General features: G+C 35.3%; 1 protein-coding gene across 6 annotated transcripts in view; it reads right to left on the minus strand.

Annotated features, from left to right (window-relative positions):
• MAN1A2 (mannosidase alpha class 1A member 2) overlaps positions 1-20,885 on the minus strand; it is a 193,353-nt gene that overhangs the window by 50,222 nt on the left and 122,246 nt on the right. For 5 of the 6 annotated variants that reach the window (XR_009700363.1, XM_061183625.1, XM_061183624.1 and 2 more), the window contains exons 11-12: positions 15,119-15,291; positions 11,538-11,653 (exon numbers count right to left, since the gene is read on the minus strand). Coding sequence is in view for 5 of the 6 variants with exons in the window: in XM_061183625.1 (XP_061039608.1) it covers positions 11,538-11,653; positions 15,119-15,291 (289 nt within the window). In the remaining variant the exon portion in view is untranslated. Of the gene's footprint in view, positions 1-10,290; positions 10,407-11,537; positions 11,654-15,118; positions 15,292-20,885 lie in introns of those variants that run through there. The other variant, XM_061183627.1, reaches the window with a different exon arrangement.

Below are 20,885 nucleotides of genomic sequence, written 5' to 3' on the forward strand. Positions count from 1 at the left end.
AGTTTGAGAAGGATGGGTGTTAGCTCTTCTCTAAGTGTTTGATAGAATTCACCTGTAAAGCCATCTGGTCCTGGACTTTTGTTTGTTGGAAGATTTTTAATCACAGTTTCAATTTCATTACTTGTGATTGGTCTGTTCATATTTTCTATTTCTTCCTGGTTCAGTCTTGGAAGGTTATACCTTTCTAAGAATTTGTCCATTTCTTCCAGGTTGTCCATTTTATTGGCATAGAGTTGCTTGTAGTAGCCTCTTAGGATGCTTTGTATTTCTGTGGTGTCTGTTGTAACTTCTCCTTTTTCATTTCTAATTTTATTGATTTGAGTCCTCTCCCTCTTTTTCTTGATTAGTCTGGCTAATGGTTTATCAATTTTGTTTATCTTCTCAAAGAACCAGCTTTTAGTTTTATTGATCTTTGCTATTGTTTTCTTTGTTTCTATTTCATTCATTTCTGATCTGATCTTTATGGTTTCTTTCCTTCTGCTAACTTTGGGTTTTGTTTGTTCTTCTTTCTTCAGTTCCTTTAGGTGTAAGGTTAGATTGTTTATTTGAGATTTTTCTTGTTTCTTGATGTAGGCTTGTATAGCTACAGACTTCCCTCTTAGCACTGCTTTTGCTGCATCCCATAGGTTTTGGATCGTCGTGTTTTCATTGTCATTTGTCTCTAGGTATTTTTTGATTTCCTCTTTGATTTCTTCAGTGATCTCTTGGTTATTTAGTAACGTATTGTTTAGCCTCCACGTGTTTGTGTTTTTTACGTTTTTTTCCCTGTGATTCATTTCTAATCTCATAGCGTTGTTATCAGAAAAGATGCTTGATATGATTTCAATTTTCTTAAATTTACTGAGTCTTGATTTGTGACCCAAGATGTGATCTATCCTGGAGAATGTTCCCTGCGCACTTGAGAAGAAAGTGTAATCTGCTGTTTTTGGATGGGATGTCCTATAAATATCGATTAAATCTATCTGGTCTATTGTGTCATTTAAAGCTTCTGTTTCCTTATTTTCATTTTGGATGATCTGTCCATTTGTGTAAGTGAGGTGTTAAAGTCCCCCACTATTATTATGTTACTGTCGATTTCCTCTCTTATAGCTGTTAGCAGTCACCTTATGTATTGAGGTGCTCCTATGTTGGGTGCATATATATTTATAATTGTTGTATCTTCTTCTTGGATTGATCCCTTGATCATTATGTCCTTCCTTGTCTCTTGTAACATTATTTTAAAATCTATTTTATCTGATATGAGCATTGCTACTCCAGCTTTCTTTTGATTTCCATTTGCATGGAAGATCTTTTTCCATCCCCTCACTTTCAGTCTGTATGTGTCCCTAGGTCTGAAGTGTGTCTCTTGTAGACAGCATATACATGGGTCTTGTTTTTGTATCCGTTCAGCAAGCCTGTGTCTTTTGGTTGGAGCATTTAATCCATTCACGTTTAAGGTAATTATCGATATGTATGTTCCTATGACCATTTATTTTCTTAATTGTTTTGGGTTTGTTTTTGTAGGTCCTTTTCTTCTCTTGTGTTTCCCACTTAGAGAAGTTTCTTTAGCATTTGTTGTAGAGCTGATTTGGTGGTGCTGAGTTCTCTTAGCTTTTGCTTGTCTGTAAAGCTTTTGATTTCTCCATCGAATCTGAATGAGATCCTTGCCAGGTAGAGTAATCTTGGTTGTAGGTTCTTCCCTTTCATCACTTTAAGTATATCGTGCCACTCTCTTCTGGCTTGTAGAGTTTCTGCTGAGAAATCAGCTGTTAACCTTATGGGAGTTCCCTTGTATGTTATTTGTCATTTTTCCCTTGCTGCTTTCAATAATTTTTCTTTGTCTTTAATTTTTGCCAATTTGATTACTATGTGTCTCGGAGTGTTTCTCCTTGGGTTTATCCTGTATGGGACTCACTGTGCTTCCTGGACTTGGGTGGCTATTTCCTTTCCCATGTTAGGGAAGTTTTCGACTATAATCTCTTCAAATATTTTCTCTGGTCCTTTCTCTCTGTTCTCTTTCTGGGACCCCTATAATGTGAATGTTGCTGCGTTTAATGTTGTCCCAGAGGTCTCTTAGGCTGTCTTCATTTCTTTTCATTCTTTTTTCCTTATTCTGTTCCGCAGCAGTGAATTCCACCATTCTGTCTTCCAGGTCACTTATCCGTTCTTCTGCCTCAGTTATTCTGCTATTGATTCCTTCTAGTGTAGTTTTCATTTCAGTTATTGTATTGTTCATCTCTGTTTGTTTGTTCTTTAATTCTTCTAGGTCTTTGTTAAACCTTTCTTGCATCTTCTCGATCTTTGCCTCCATTCTTTTTCCGAGGTCCTGGATCACCTTCACTATCATTATTCTGAATTCTTTTTCTGGAAGGTTGCCTATCTCCACTTCATTTAGTTGTTTTTCTGGGGTTTTATCTTGTTCCTTCAGCTGGTATATAGCCCTCTGCCTTTTCATCTTGCCCATCTTTCTGTGAATGTGGTTTTTGTTCCACAGGCTGCAGGACTGTAGTTCTTGCTTCTGCTGTCTGCCCTCTGGTGGATGAGGCTATCTAAGAGGCTTGTGTAAGTTTCCTGATGGGAGGGACTGGTCCATCACTAGGCATTTTAAGCATATACTCGAATCACTGGATGCAAATGTCGCCATCTATAGTCTAAGTGTTTGTGTAAGTTTTGAGAAATTGTAACTTTTAATAATAGATTTGTGTATATTTTATGGCAGTAAATGGTAAAATGGACCAGTATGTACATATATTTTATGAATTCATGATGTGCCTGACTTTTTCCTTAATTCTTTCAATATTTCTAGACCACGCGGTTCACCTGCAAGTTTTTTCCAATTGTTACAAATCTCCAATAACTTTCCAATATATTTATTGAAAATAATCTGTATATAAGTGGATCTGCACAGTCAAACCTCTGTTATTCAAGGGTCAACTGTAGTTATCTTTGGGAAGGGAAACTAGATGTGGAATACAGAGAAACTTTTATTTTTCATTTTTTCTGTTCCATACTACTTAATTCATTTTGCTATATCCACATACTGTTTTTACACTTTAAAAAATATCTATATTAAAGACAACCACATTAGCCTTGATTTCTGAGGACCTACACAAGACAGAGGAGATAGATGTTTATATGACTAATTTTAACGTGACAAGTGCTATGCTGTTAATTCTGTACAGTTCAACAAACATCTGTTGAATGTATGTATACTGTATCCCAAACATGAAACTAAGCAGTGAGGATATTAATATTTCACATAGACTATCAGAACAAAGGAAGTATTGTAAGTATACCTAAAAATGGCTTAATTCTGTCTTAGTGTTGGAGAGGACTCACAGAGATAGTGATATTTGAGCTAGACCTTGACAGAGTAATAGGATTTTGTAAGGGATTTAAAAAAGGAATGATAAATTTCATGCAGAAGGGAATGGAAGAGTAAAAACACATAAGTGAAAATGTACAGTAGGCAGGTATGGATCAAATAAATGCATGGGGAAAGTGGTGTAACAGGAGATGTGACTAAAAAGGTACATGCAGCACTTAATCTTAATTATTCAGTATAAGAGCAAAGAATATAAACAATATGGAAGTAAGGAGCAATCTTCTTTATCCATCTTTCTCATTTGGGGAAGTATACCTGTAGGATAACTTCTAGAAGTAGGATTACTGAAGCAAAATTAATGTGCTCTTAATGTTTCAACAGGTTCTTTTTCAGATTTCACCACTCACGTCAAACAACACACATTCTCACTTCCAGTGTTTATAAGTGACTGGACCCATACATCCTTGTTAACACCAGATTGCAAACTTTTAAAATCTTAAGTAATCTGATAGTGAAACATGGTATTTGATTATAAGTTTTATTTCATTTCTTTATGAGTGGGTCAAATATTTATTTTTCATGTATTTATGGTATTTTCCATCTGTATTTTGCAGTGAACTGCCTTTACTTATTTTAACTTAATACTTATTCCTTAATAATTTCACTTTTTAAGAAAATTTACCCATTGACTATCAAATGTATTGCAAATATATTTTCCCAGTGTGTCATCTGTCTTACTTTGTTTAATGTTCTTTTTTTTTTCTTACAGATGTCCATTTTTCTGTAGTTAAAAATTTTAATCTTTTTCTTCTGTGGTTTCTGGGTTTTGTGTCATGCCATCTTCACCCACAGAGTTGGGAGGAAAAAAAACTTCCAAATTTTTTCAGGATTTTATTTCATTTTTAATATTTAAAGCTATGTTCTATAAGATCAGTTTTAGTATTTACAGGAATCCAGTTTTATTTTTTTTCTAATGGATAATTTTTCTAACTTCCTTTATTAAATTATTTAATTTTTCCTCAATGATCTGAACTGCCATTTTTCAAAGATAACATTTCCACATATAAGTGGGCCTATTTCCAAACTGTATCCTGTTCCACTGTTCCATTTATTCTTGTACTAGTACTAAACCCTTTTAATTAGTATAGCTTTATAATACTTTTAAAATGATCTCTTTTATATACAAATACTGTATACTATATGATACAAAGTAGGTTATAATATTTTTCACTATCTGGAGGGACCTGTCTCCTGTGGTGATTGTATACTTTGTCAGCATAGCTAAGCTGGAACTATATTTGTCAGAATTACTTTCTCTGTATGATTCTGGGTTAGGGTTGGCTACAAAAAAATACGCATGTGATGTGGAGGCTGAAGTAAAGCAGGAGCCATAATGCTCTGAGGGGCAGTGCAGGGTTGCCACGTGCTGTTAAAGTTATGCATGTTGTCAGTGATTACCTGGCTCACCTCGGAGATGTGGGGCAGCTGCCAGACCTGCAATTTCTGCAGTTCCTGTTGGAGCTCCTCATCAATTTCTCCAATTCCAGGGCCAGGCATGTATAGCCCCATGGCAGAAGGTGCCAGCTACTTCTGCAAGTCACCTGTTTATCAACGCTGGAGGCAGTGAGACACATATGTGGGATCGTTGGTCCTTGTGAGTTCTGGTTTGTCCTTCTCCATTGCTTCACATCTACCTTTTTTCCCCAGCTCCCAGCCCTACTGTCCTATAGCGACTTTATACCTGCTATCTTGTATTTTGTGCCAGGTATAATTCTAAGGGCTTTGCTATATTAATCCCCATAACAAGCCCTTGAGGTGATACTATTAGTAATTCCTCTTTTACGGATGATGAAACTGAGGTAGAGAAATTAAGTAACTTGTCCAACATCACACAGCTATTAAGGGAAAGAGCTGGGAAAAGATAGGTAAGTATGAACTGGTTAAGAATACATAGGTTAGATGTCTTTAATGTTTGATTAACTTGGGTATATACAGAAAAGGCATACCTATTAAATCTGTAAGTGACACAAAGCTAGAATAGCTAATACATTAAATGAAAAACTCAAGAGTTCAAAAAAATTTCAGTAAATTAGAATATGTTAAATCTAACAAAATAAGATTTAATAATGGATAAAGGTAAAATATAATAAATTTCATAAAAGCTAATCATACCAATGTAAGATAGAAAATAATTATCTTAGTTCATGTTAAAAAAAAAAAATGACCTATATCAAAATTTCAAGCTATATTGACAGGGCTACCAGAAAACAGAATACAATAGTATCTTGCTTTGATGAAGGTATAAAGACCAAATTAGCAATTGGTACTCTGCACCGGTTTATTCACATCTTAAATGCAGTGTTCAGTCTAGAAAACCATGGAATCATCTCCAGAGAAGTCAACCAGACTGGTATCAGAAAGAAATAGTACAGAAACTTGTCACCTTTAGCCTGATAAATACAAGTATTTTTAGTTAATATCCATGTAGAAGACTCCGTATTTCCAAATGGTAAAGTATGGATCACTGAATGGAACGCACAGTGAAGCAGATTTTAACTCAATATAAGAAAGATATTTCTAACAATGAAAGCTTCTGAACAATGTAATGGGTTAGCCTTATGAGGCAGTGAGCTGCCTGTTAACTAGAGATTAACAAAAGACTTTATGACAAAATATTCTGTATGTCGTAAAGAGATTTTTAGCATTGGGAATGTCTATGTGTAGAGGGGAGGGATGGGTTGCAGTGGTGTATGTTGGATCTCTAAATTTTTTTGCAGCTCAAAAAATGTCTTTTGATTCTAGGCACAAAGACAGCAAATGAATTTGAGACAGGAAAATGTGACTGCAGTTTAATTTATTTTTAAAAAATTTTTACCTGATTACAAAAGCAAAACCAGAACTGGATTTAAAAGAATAACACCAATTAAGCTAAATCACAGTATACATTTTGATGTTATTGAAATAATATTAAAATGTGCATCTATAACAGAAATCTCTTGCATTCCTATACACTAATGATGAAAAATCTGAAAGAGAAATTATGGAAACACTCCCATTTACCATTGCAACAAAAAGAATAAGATACCTAGGAATAAACCTACCTGGGAAACAAAAGACCTGTATGCAGAAAACTATAAGACACTGATGAAAGAAATTAAAGATGATACCATCAGATGGAGAGATATGCCGTGTTCTTGGATTGGAAGAATCAATATTGTGAAAATGACTATACTACCCAAAGCAATCTACAGATTCAATGCAATCCCTATCAAATTACCAATGGCATTTTTTACGGAACTAGAAAAAATCATCTTAAAATTTGTATGGAGACACAAAAGACCCCGAATAGCCAAAGCAGTCTTGAGGGAAAAAAATGGAGCTGGAGGAATCAGACTCCCTGACTTCAGACTATACTACAAAGCTACAGTAATCAAGACAATATGGTACTGGCACAAAAACAGAAACATAGATCAATGGAACAAGATAGAAAGCCCAGAGATAAACCCACGCACTTAGGGTCAACTAATCTATGACAAAGGAGGCAAAGATATACAATGGAGAATAGACAGTCTCTTCAATAAGTGGTGCTGGGAAAACTGGACAGCTACATGTAAAAGAATGAAATTAGAATACTCCCTCACACCATACACAAAAATAAACTCAAAATGGATTAGAGACCTAAATGTAAGGCTGGACACTATAAAACTCTTAGAGGAAAACATAGGAAGAACACTCTCTGACATAAACCACAGCAAGATCTTTTTTGATCCACCTCCTAGAGTAATGGAAATAAAAACAAAAATAAACAAATGGGACCTAATGAACCTTAAAAGCTTTTGCACAGCAAAGGAAACCATAAACAAGACGAAAAGACAACCCTCAGAATGGGAGAAAATATTTGCAAACGAATCAACGGACAAAGGATTAATCTCCAAAATATATAAACAGCTCATGCAGCTCAATATTAAAGAAACAAACAACCCAATCCAAAAATGGGCAGAAGATCTAAATAGACATTTCTCCAAAGAAGACATACAGATGGCCAAGAAGCACATGAAAAGCTGCTCAACATCACTAATTATTAGAGAAATGCAAATCAAAACTACAATGAGGTATCACCTCACACCAGTTAGAATGGGCATCATCAGAAAATCTACAAACAACAAATGCTGGAGAGGGTGTGGAGAAAAGGGAACCCTCTTGCACTGTTGGTGGGAATGTAAATTGATACAGCCACTATGGAGAACAGTATGGAGGTTCCTTAAAAAACTAAAAATAGAATTACCATATGATCCAGCAATCCCACTACTGGGCATATACCCAGAGAAAACCGTAATTCAAAAAGACACATGCACCCCAATGTTCATTGCAGCACTATTTACAATAGCCAGGTCATGGAAGCAACATAAATGCCCATTGACAGATGAATGGATAAAGAAGTTGTGGTACATATATACAATGGAATATTACTCATCCATAAAAAGGAACGATATTTGGTCACTTGTTGAGACGTGGATGGATCTAGAGTCTGTCATACAGAGTGAAGTAAGTCAGAAAGAGTAAAACAAATATCGTATATTAACGCATGTATGTGGAACCTAGAAAAATGGTACAGATGAACCAGTTTGCAGGGCAGAAGTTGAGACACAGATGTAGAGAACAAACGTATGGACACCAAGGGGGGAAAACCGCGGTGGGGGTGGGGATGGTGGTGTGCTGAATTGGGCGATTGGGATTGACATGTATACACTGATGTGTATAAAACTGATGACTGATTAAAAAAAAAAAAAGGAAAAGAAAAAAAAAAAAGATGTGCATCTATATATGTATATGTGCACTTAATAGCTTACTTAACATTATACTGTGACGAGTCTATAATTGCTATTGGTTCCATAATACCCGTTGTGGATGTGTCATAATTTATTTAACCTTTCAACTAATATTGAACATATAGTAACTCTTTATTTTTATAACTTCAATAAACATCCATGTACATCTTTTTCCATAGCTTTCACTATATAAAAGTCTTGACATATTCTTATATATATAGTTTTCCAGAATTTTGCCATTATATTCAAATTTTGAATTTTACAATAGGAAGGGGGAAAAAGCACACAAGCAAGATACACAGACAGGTGCACACACGCAAAACAACTTCTGCCCTGGAGATTCTGATACCAGTGAAAGCAGACACACCATGGTGGTAAACTTGGTCTTAATTTTATGTATTTCTCTTTTCTTTTAATAATAAATTCATTGAGAAGACTATGTTTCCAACTAACCTGTGATTTTTCTTAGCCATTTAATACCTGACATATATGAACTCAAGAAAAACTGACTGAAATGTATCCTCAACATGTACACTTTTCTCAGTTTATCAGACCTTCAAATAAAGATGCAACAATTGAGCTGAGGTGAAATGAATGTAGTGCTCAACTGTGATAATTTTCGTAGCCTAGGTTTTGTTATAAATACCTGTATGATTCCTCCTTTGACTTTTTCTACTTTTATTGATCCAAATGTATTTGTGTGTGTGTATATATATAACTGGTTACCTAGAGTACTGCATTGAGAAGGATTCTTCCTGAACTTGAACTTGGCAGGTAAAAGTACCAAGGTCAACTGGTGATATCCCATATACTGCAAGGGGAAAAGCAGCATGGCACATATGTATTTGCAGCCCTACCCCATGTGCTAAAGTGCTCAAGGTCTGTACTGAGGAGGCATTTGAGAATTAATTATGAAAGCCAACCTGCAAGAGGTAAGATCTGAACTTTATTTAGAGAGGGGCATTAACTGATAGAAAGAATAAAGACATTCCTGCCAGAGCCAAAGAAATATGAAATAGACAATGAAATGCAAAGGAACAAATTATAGATAGATAGATATATAAACAGATAGATTAACTTGGTTTAAGGATAGAATATATAAAGAAAAGAAGTGAGAAATGAAGCTAGAGATGAATGAACCATTGGAGCTTTTGAGCAGGAGAAGAGTGACATGAAGAAAATGGTATATGAATGTCGAAAATCAAGTAATTTCTAAGACTAGAGGAGGCCTCAAAATCAGCATTTTACCACTACTGTAGTAATATTCATTTCAGGCAAGATGCTCAGGAAAGATGCTAATAACACTGAGTGAGAAAGACTGTTGGAAAAAGGATATTCACACAGTCTCAAAGTTATCACTCCACAGATCACTTATTACAAAAAGAAAAAAGATTCTTTACATGACCTTAGAATCAAATCTAACCTTATGATCAAATTTAAAATCATCAATAATGAGTTAAACCGTTATCATGTGCCTCTTTATGAGATGAAATGAGGTCACATCATCTATATAATATTCATGCCAAAAATGTTTAACCTAAATCTGATCATAAGGAAATAATCACAAATATCTAAATTGAGGAACATTCTTCAAAACAAGTAGCCTGAATACTTAATGTCAATGTCATAAAAGACAAAAGAAGAATAAGGAAACTTTGTTCTAGGTTAAAGTAGACTAAAGAAACATGACAAGCAAATGCAACAATTGATCCTTTATTGGACCCTGGGTTGGGGTTATAAGTTATAAAGTATATTATTAGAACAGTTGAGAAATTTGAAAATGGACTACATACTAAGCAGCAGTGCTGTATGAATGTTAAGTTTCACAAGCGTGATAACTGTATTGTGATTGTGTAAGATTATGCCCTTTTCCTAAAAACTCCCGGGTAAATAACAGAATGCTGGTAACTCTCAACTTATAAAGCAAATAAATAAATAAGCAAACAAGTAGAACTGTGTCTATGTATACATATACATGGGGGTACGGGAATGCAGCAAAAATTAACAAAAGGTAAATCTAGGTGAAAGATACAATCACTGTACTATTCTTACGATTTTTCTGGGCTTAAAAAACAGTAAAAAAAATTTTAAAAAGAGAGAGAGCTTACATAATTTGGGTCAAATTCCACAGTTGACAGCTATGAAAACTGAAAGCAAGGAAGTTTTATTTTGACATGTTCATTCAGCTACGTTGTAGCAAGTGTATAACTAAAGCTCCTGCGGTTTTATCTTCCGGTCCAGTGCTCTTTCAACTATCTCGTACAGTCTCAAGCCTAATCACACAGGATAAACAAATATAAGAAATGACTGGAGGTAGGGAACTGACTAAACCATCTCAGCAAAATAAGGCTTTGGTCTAGGGTCAACTACAGATACGGAAACGAGGGGGCAAAATAAAGAAACGATATAACAAGAAAGTGATATATTAGAATGAGAAAAAAAGAAATAACCATAACGTACAAGCTGAAAAGATAGGAAAATAAAAATATCAGGGATAATAAAAGAAAAATTGGAGTAAGATTGCCATTTAGGATAAGAAACGTAGTTTGAGGCATGTACATTTAAACCATAATACACCAGAATGTAAGCTAGAAGTATACTAGAATGTAAAGTCCAAGAGACTGAGAATTTTTGTCCCTTTTGCCTACTGATATATCCTCAAATAACCTGAACAATGTCTGGAAATAACATTTTTTGGAACAAATGTAGTGACACTTTATGAGGCATTCAGGTAGAGACTGACTGGAAATAGAAATGTGAAATTTAAAAGAAGGTATTAAGGACCTTACTTTGCAGGGTTTTTGGGAAGTAGACATATTTAAGGTCTCCACCTTCTTCCAGGAAAGATTATAAAATTCTGCCTGGGATTTTGAGTATAAGCCCAAATAATAAAGCTGTCTTTTTTCTTTTCAATTATTCCCTTTATACAGATACCTTTACAGGAAACCTCATTGGGAGGATGAGTGGCTATGGTCATACACCCTCTAGTAACCATCAAAACTCTACGATTGTTCCTAACAGATTTCATTAGCTAGAACAGGGAGTTGAGGTGTGATCCCAGGACCAGCATCATCCGTACTGCCTGGGAGTTTGTCAGAAATGTAAATTCTTAGGGTCCACCCTAGACCTACTGAATCAGAAACTGGGTATGGCCCAGTAATCTGTATTTTAAGAAGTCTTCTAGGTGATTCTAATGCATAGTAAAGAGCTAAATACAAAATAAAGGTACTCTTATTTGACAAAATGCCTTCATGAGATGTAGCTAAAAATTGAAGACTCAATTACATAAAAAGATTTTTGTAATAAAATTTAGTGTAACATCACATAGTCATAATTCATCATGTAGTGACCACAGAGCAAAACCCGCCCACAATTAAAAAAAAATTTTTAAGGCATCTACTTACTTTAATGTTTCAGCAAGAAAGAAGCTCTGCTGTACATCATCATGCGTAGGAGTAGAGGAATATACATCCTTCACCCCAGAAAATCCACCATTGACTCGGCAATACTTTTCAATAGCCTGTGAAAGAGATGAGACAAAAGAGTCAATTCCATAGAATTTCAAACTTTGAAGGGCAAGTTAAGGAACCATAGTCAAAAGTTTACAGAGATCTCTATGAGAATTTGACAGTTTCAGAATAAGATTTTACTTGTCTGGTCTTCCTCCTTTCTAATGAAAAGCTAATTAACACTAAAAGTGTTTATTTAATCAAATTGTTAATTTTTATATAGTTCCATTTTGATTACAGCTTGGTTTTTAAAGTCTCCTTACCAAAGGGTTTGGTATTTTTCTCTAAGTATTTTAAACATTTTTTTTTTTACATCTTTATTGGAGTATAATTGATTTACAATGGTCTGTCAGTTTCTGCTTTATAACAAAGTGAATCAGCTATATGTATGCCTACATCCCATATCCCCTCCCTCTTGCATCTCCCTCCCACCCTCCCTATCCCACCCCTCCAGGTGGTCACAAAGCATCGAGCTGATATCCCTGTGCTATGTGGCTGCTTCCCACTAGCTATCTATTTTACATTTGGTAGTGTATATATGTCCATGCCACTCTCTCACTTCGTCCCAGCTTATCCATCCCCCTCCCCGTGTCCTCAAGTCCATTCTCTACGTCTGTGTCTTTATTCCTGTCTTGCCCTTAGGTTCTTCAGAACCTTTTTTTTTTTTTTTTTAGATTCCATGTATATGTGTTAGCATACGGTATTTGTTTTTCTCTTTCTGACTTACTTCACTCTGTGTGACAGACTCTAGGTCCATCCACCTTACTACAAATAACTCAGTTTCGTTTCGTTTTATGGCTGAGTAATATTCCATTGTATATATGTGCCACATCTTCTTTATCCATTCATCTGTCAATGGACACTTAGGCTGCTTCCATGTCCTGGCTATTGTAAACAGTGCTGCAATGAACATTGTGGTACATGTCTCTTTTTGAATTATGGTTTTCTCAGGGTATATGCTCAGTAGTGGGATTGCTGGGTCATATGGTAGTTCTATTTTTAGTTTTTTAAGGTACCTCCATACTGTTCTCCACAGTGGCTGTATCAATTTACATGAATACATTTTTAAACACATATTCTTCACAATGATCATGCATCTTTACCACTGCAGAACATCAGAGCGGTTTAAGGATACTGTGAAAGTATCAGGGAGGCATGACTAATCTTTAAGCCATTTAGAGACATTTCTCAAAGGCACGTTTTCATGCATAACATATTCAAGTTTGGAAATTTGAAGATGTAAATTGGAATAGTTAAAGCTACAGAAGACATGAGATACCACTATTCTGTCCCAGCTTGTCTTCCCTTTTCTTTCTTTAAACCCAACGTGGGAGCCAGTGGTGGGCAAGAAGGAAAATTCTATTTAAGATGTGAGTTCTTCTCTTTTGTCTCCACACGGCACCCCCTTCTCATCACATCATACTTTTGAAACTTGAATTTTAAGTATAATTATTTCAGTTCTTGTTCTTCAGAGTTTGTGTGTGTCCATATAGGCTATAGAAGCAAAATTTTAACTCTGTAATTCAAATATGGACAGATATGGGTTAAAGTTTGAGCTTGTCAAACCTTTAAGAAGGTGCACAGGAAAAAAAAGAACCTTAGGAAAAGGATAAATTATCCTTTAGTGTTTCTCAATGAGAAGATGCATTTCTGCCACCACCCCTCACCTCCCTGCCCCACATGATTCAGATACATCTCCCATATTCCTCTAAATAAGAAGCATTAAATATTAGTGGACATTCAAGTCATATTCATTGCAGAATTACTTTACCTATTTCCCCTATATAAAATATTGCCTGATATATGTAAGCGTTAGTAAAAGCCATTGCTACACAACAGAAGTGTGTGTGTGTGTGTATGTGTGTGTGTCCTATTCCCAAACCACTGTGCCAACATTTTGTCTGTCTCTCAACTGCAGCAGGACCCTCCTGCACAGAGAGTTTCACTAGCAGCTGTGTTTCCAATTTTGGACCCAGGTAGTCAGAGAAAAGTAGCATCAATAAATGCTTCATCTGTTCCTGCTCTGTATTCATAACTGCCTTGTTTCCATTAATATTCTCTTATTGTTAAACTCCATAAGGACCATCTATGTCTGAATGACAAATGACACATAAGTGTCCTCACCTTAGTTCGTCTTTATCACATTATTCCTAGATTATCGCAGTGGTCTCCAAGACCCACCAATTTGCAGATTATAATCAGATCCTTTTGTTTTGTTACTCCCCACTAAAAAGTCTTCAGTAGTTCCTTCCCCTTTCAAAAACCTTTAGTAGTCCCATAATGGATTCTTAAAGTTAGGGAGCTTTGGTGGGTAGGAGATGGTGAAGAAAAAGAAGATCTGAGGGGCTTTTTAGATAGGCAAAGGACTTTTAATCCCCACGTGCCAAATGAGAAACACTTATATAGTAACTGAGAAAACTAAGTATGTGTGTGTTATTCCTGAAGCACTGAGTAAAGTATTCATGCCTTGATCTGGCATGTAAGGCCATCTACATAATGGCTCCAAACTTCTCTCTCTGGAGTTGACCCTGTGAAACCTTTTTACATAAATTGGTCTATATTCTGCCCTAAAACACATCTTGCACATTCTTGTCTGAGCAATTTACTAACACTACTTACCTCACCTAGAATGTCCTCATTCTATCTAGATTGCAAGTTTAAGCTAAACAATTTGAATATGAATATCCATCATAATTAGTACTATTTATCATAATTAGTATGTCTTAGAGAATAAAACACCTCCACTCCCAGTGATAAGCTATACTTTCATGAAAACTCTAATGATTTCTCTTCCTCCCAGGTACTGATGACAATGGAATTCTCTGAAAGGCTAGCATTTTATGAGTAAACAATTTGCTTACTTTACTTACTAACCATTAAAAATTCCTCATTTCAAATACACACACACACACACGCACACACACACGTGTGTGTGCGTGTGTGTGTGTATATATATATATATATATATATATATATATATGGAGAGAGAAAGAGAGAGAGTGTGTTGGGGTTTTTTTGTCTTTCAATGTAGAAAATTTTTAACAATTCACTAGTCCTTCTTATGGTGCCACTAAGGAAATACTCTGAACACAAGCTGAAGTGAATGGGGGTTAATCTACCCAGGTTGTGAATCTGGGCAATTTCACAATGATTTTATTTTTCCCCCAGAGGTTAAGCATTAATAGGCAAGTGTAGAAATTTTATAATCATAGTGAAAAACTGCCATTTAAATGACTCCTTTAGTTATTCAGTAAGAATAATGAGTGAATACTAGGAGGAAAATAGTTCTAATAGAGAACTAAACTGGATTTTAAGGTTTATTTCTACTGCTTAAGAAACTAACAGTTTTTCCATCAAAAAAATGAAAGCAGCCCTATAATTACTGAACATGAGGCAACATGGATGAGGATACAATGGCACTACAGGAGGCTTAAGTGAACACTCTTGCACATAAAATGAAATATTGGCTTATTTACCAGTGCTGCTTCCCAGCCCCATTCCCTATATCTTGGGTCGTGAGTGAATCGCCACAGGTACCAATAGGTTTCAATTACTTCTGGACGTAGGATGTAATACTTTTCAGCCTGCCGAACTGCCACAGCCTCTACTGCACCATCAAACTTGAATGATTCAGGACCTAGCTTTAATGCTGTAACATGACAAAAGAAATAAATGAACACAATAAACCATTTGTGTTTGTTTGCCAGAGTTTTTTCCTCCCCCTGAAAGAATGCAGCATGAAGTAAAGTTGTTTTGTTGTTTGTCTTATTTTTATTGTTGCTGTTTTGCAAAATCAGTGATTTTAAAAGATCCGCATTTGATTTTCTTATAAATATTCCTATTATTCTGACGTGAAATATTTCTCATAAATAATGTACATCAACATACTGCTATATCTAACTAAACTGACAAAAGTCTAGTAATCCTTTGGAAACAAATGCCAAGCTATACATAAACACATTACATATTCTGTTTTGGTCCAAAATCAAATGAGACAGGTAATGGTATTGTGCACAATTATTTTTTAAAAAGTCAAGACAATTTAAAAGTCCTTTTGATATAACACATACATATAAGAAAACATTTTAGAGCTCAGATTTTGAATTAGATTTAGTTAGTCCCTAACCTTTTAAAGCATACCACAGTAAGAAACAATACATTTTTAAAACTTAAACCAGTTTTAAAAATCATCTCTCTTTGCCTATAGTTTCTATATATACAGCTAGGAAGAGGTTCAAAACGCCAACCACTAAAAATTTCATCAGTAAATTGCCTATTTATCAGTTTGAATAAACACCTGAAACTAGCACAATATTGTATATCAACTATAGTTAAATTAAAATTTTAAAATTTTAAAAACATGGCCATAACACATAGATTTCAACATTACATAATGCTCCTTAAATGATATGACTTCCATTCAGGCTGGAATACAGCACTACATGAAAGGCTTTTTAAGAACCTCTTTCTAATCACACCCAGCACCCTACACCTGGCAATATAAAACCATCCTCCACTGGGGTGCTGGAGTCACACACAATTACCGCTCTCAGCTGCCATCTTTCTTTCTTTTTACTAGTTTGTACCAGTGGCAAATAGCTTCAAAGTCTCTCGCCTCTTTCAAGAAATGCTGGACAATTTTATATTTTGTCAGAAAAGGGAGCGCAAGAACTATACCATAAACAAAATCATGCCATAGTTGTTGGCATGACATGTGTTGCAGCAGCCAAATTTTAGCATTACAAGGGTGACGCCATAAACTCCAAATAATCACAATTCAAAGGAGGTGAAAATAAAGCATTTCGTACCACTCCCCAGCCCCAAGAAAAACACAAAATCAAAAACACTATAGTGGGCTTCTCTGGTGGCGCAGTGGTTGGGAGTCCGCCTGCCGATGCAGGGGACACGGGTTCGAGCCCTGGTCCAGGAAGATCCCACATGCCACGGAGCAACTCAGCGTGTGCGCCACAACTGTTGAGCCTGCGCTCTAGAGCCCATGAGCCACAACTACTGAGCCCGTGAGCCACAACTACTGAAGCTCTCACGCCTAGAGCCCGTGCTCCACAGCAGGAGAGGCCACCACAGTGAGAGGCCCGTGCACCGCAACGGGGAGTGGCCCCCGCTCGCCGCAACTAGAGAAAGCCCGCGTGCAGCAATGAAGACCCCACACAGCCAAAAATAAATAAATAAAAACAAAAAAAACAAAAAAACACTATAGTGATGGTAGACAGCTCTATTAAAAGCAAGGCGTGTGATCCAGAAGAGTTAATACCCACAGTTTGTTTACTGCTGTCTTGGAGAACTAAAGCAGAACTTAAAGCAGGGGTTTTTAACCTGAGGATCATGAACTCTACGGTAGGCTTTGGAAGAGGGAGATTAATGTTGTGCCAAAGAAGCCTCTGAAATTACATGCTAAACTTTATGTGTGCTCACACAGCTCTGACCACCTCCTCAATGGGATTTGAGGTTAGGACTAACTAAGAAATTATCAATGTTTTGTAAGAAAACTTCTACTCAGCTTATTGACAAGGTCTGGCATACAATCAAATATTATTTGTCATTTAATAAACGTTTTAAAAATAATAAAAGTCAAACATCATAAGCACTGAGATGATGGTAATCCAATAAATAGTAAGATAAGTCATTCTGTCTGGATTTCTTGTTTTTCTTTTCTCAAAGACTATGAGTGTTAATTGATCATACAGTTTTCAAATGTTACTCTTAAGGCTAACTTTAAATTAGATAATAACTTCTGTAATTATAATGATATTATCACCTGAATTGAAGTAGAAATTGGCTGCATGGAACTAATATTTTAGATTTCTTACTAAAAATTTTATTTCACTGATCAGTCATTCATAACTTCACAAATAAAACATACCAGCAAGATAACATATTTGTTCTGTGAGGAGCTGGTGAGTAACAAACACACAAGCCTCATATATACATACCACATCCATTATTTTTGTCAAATCATTGCCTTCATGTTTCTGAGGGCATTATTTCTTAGGTGCTCTTTTGTCTATGCAATGCGGTAAAAAAATAATTTCATAACATTCTACCTTGCACTTAATTTCTACTCCCTGTCTTACATTTCCCACTTACATTTGATATATCATTTCTAAAAGGAAAATAACTAATCCAACAAGTAAAAATTGAGTCAAAATCATACATAATTTATTGTCTAGGTAAAAAGAACTCTAGAGGATGCAAAAATCATATAATGTAGGTAAAGGAAAGAGACATGCACAGAGAAAAAAACTGAAGTAAAATATCAAATGTGATAAAAGTCAGTTGTAAGAAAATAAAAGATAATTTTAAAGAAGGCACAGATTAGTTTGTAAAGTCATGGGAAAAGAAAAATTCATGAGTCCTCCAAGATAGGTAGAATCTGTAAAGATGGAAAAATAAGTACACTTAAGTCAACAAAAGAAATTCAACAAAAGCTAAAAAGCATGAGGAATATTCTGGGACAGGCAATCTGAATACAGTCTGAATGGGCTAATAGTAAGGGAAAAACTTTTAAACTATTTTCCTGTATCCTTCCCTCCTATTAACTTCTCTTAAGGAAAAAATAGTTGTAGAAACTCTTAAAATATGTCCATTACTCCATGTTCAATGGATGTTTTGTCCATTGGACATGTTATATGTATCTAAACAGATTAAATTTCCCCCCAAAATGTGATAGCACATAGTCTAAGAAAGGTGTTATCCAATTTCAATATGAAATAAATTAAGTTATATAATAGTCATTATTTTAATGATGTCCAGCAATTTTTTTTTTTTTAATCTAGAAACCCAGATCAAGAAGGTACTATATTTTGGAAGTCTAAGATCTGGTTTGACATTACTTTTGCATTTTACCTCAGAATAAACTAAAACAATGTATCAATCTAGCTTCCCATGTAGATATAATAATGTTTTAACTACCACTAAGTTACTGCTCAGTCTCTTGAAAAGATTCAGCAACATTTCCTACAAACCCAGCTAAGTATTAAGCAGCAGGCCATGTTTATCAGTAAGTGGCATATATGAAGAATACCAGATTTTGAAATAATGTTAATTATAATTTCAACAAACTGAAGTGAAATCCCAAGGCAGTAATTATTGTATGAATTTAGCCCAAATAACTGCTAAGAAGTGAATATATTTTTAAACAAGGTAGCCAAAAATTATAGCATAGCTATAAGAAAATACAGCAGAAGATGTAATGGTAGGGAAGTAAGCAAAACTAGAATTGCACTTCTTAATTAAAGGATCTAAGGTGAGATTAAAGATAAGTAAAAACAGTGAAAGATGTGAAAATATAGGATACAAATCAAATAGTAATCTTTTGGGGCATACCATGGCAAAGAGGGTCACAGGTTCATTGACTGGCAATGTGAAAATGACGTCAGAACAAGCATGACAGCAACAACCATAGACTGCATTTTTAAATTTTTCATTTGTACTCACAACATTCTGAGGAAGACAGCGTAGGTATTATTACCCCAATTTTTGCAGATGGAGCAACTGAGGCTTTAGGAAGGCTAAATGATTGGCCTAAAGCTCATAGATAATAAATAGTGAAACATGGGATTTCTGCATCCTAGTTCACATGTTCTTTTCATAATATCAGTGTTTCATATCAGCATTATGAAATGTGAAAGTCAGAAATATAGGGAATCCATTCGTAACTCTGGTATTCTATGAATTTCTCAAAGGTAGGGAAGATATCTTGTTCACACTTCAACCTGTAAGAATCCAGCATAACGCCTGGCACATAATATGTGCTCCATGTTTAATGGAGTGAATGATTAATATAATAACCATAATATACCATATTTTAATATGTCTGTTGCATGAAATGCTACTATTTTAGATCTTTACTTGATTTGTGGTCAAAATCTGCATAACAACAAGTCTTATTATCATGGGTCCTAGTACAAACACTTAATATCCATTCTGGTCCTCAATGTTTTACTAATTTCAGCTTTATTTTAAGTATATATTTGATATTCTATATCAACAACATGACAATATATTTTAACTTCTATTTGTAACTCAGATAACAGACTTTAGATGTATTATATACTAACTTAAACCACCACAAAATAACATCTGCTTCAATGTCCCTTTGACTTAGTTATATTTTGTCATGAAATGGAATCCTTGATTTAGTTACTGAGAGAACTGAAGGGTCAATTTCACCACAAATTCAATTCTTTATTATATAAAAATAACTTGACAGATTTATGAACTAGGATAAATTTTAAGCCAACCATATTTGTTTCATGGTACCTAATGATAAATTAACCCTAAAACATAAATTCAGTTATTTAACTAAAGCAACAATTCAACTTCTGAAATCACAATCAGAAATTCCTAGTTTTTAGTTTTTCAGGGAACTCATTTTCCATTATTTCATATAGAAACATACATTTTTGGTACTTCCCTGGTGGAGCAGTAGTTAAGAATCCGCCTGCCAATGCAGGGGACACAGGTTCAAGCCCTGGTCCGGGAAGATCCCACATGCCGCGGAGCAACTAAGCCCGTGTGCCACAACTACTGAAGCCTGCGCGCCTAAAGCCCGTGCTCTGCTACAAGGGAAGCCACCACAATGAGAAGCCCGTGCACCGCAACGCAGAGTAGCCCCCGCTCGCCACAACTAGAGAAAGCCCAAGCGCAGCAACGAAGACCCAATGCAGTCAAAAATAACTAAAATAACAATAATAATAATAATTTTTAAAAAATACAGTTTTAAAGCCAGAGAAAAACTTGGAAGACCTAGTCCAGTGTTTCTCAACCCTATTCTCCAGGCTTTTATTTAAACCTAATTGCCTTCTCCTTCCATGAAATATTATTAACAAATATATACTGTTTATCTATCTATGACTATATGTATGTGTGTGTGTGTGTGTGTGTGTGTGTATGCTTTATATTTAAAGATATTTTTTGCCCCCAGGAACCAATTTTTGTCACCTGTAGAACTGAGAATCGTCTCATTTTTTTAGGTAAGGACACTGAAGCCCAGAAATATCACATATTTGCCTAAAGCAACATAAGAGGTTCGTTTTAAAGGCACAAACAACTTCAAATTATTGGTGAACTGACCAAGAGACAAACTACTGGTTATCTAGATACCAATTATACACTCAATATAACTAATAACTTTATAGGCAAGGCATGTAACCTAAATCAACTCTGTATTCTTTTAAGCAACTGATTTTACAGAAGCGGAAATAAATGGATGAAATGGATTCT

The sequence above is a fragment of the Eubalaena glacialis genome, chromosome 3 (genome assembly GCF_028564815.1).
Source record: "Eubalaena glacialis isolate mEubGla1 chromosome 3, mEubGla1.1.hap2.+ XY, whole genome shotgun sequence".
Lineage (NCBI taxonomy): Eukaryota > Metazoa > Chordata > Mammalia > Artiodactyla > Balaenidae > Eubalaena > Eubalaena glacialis.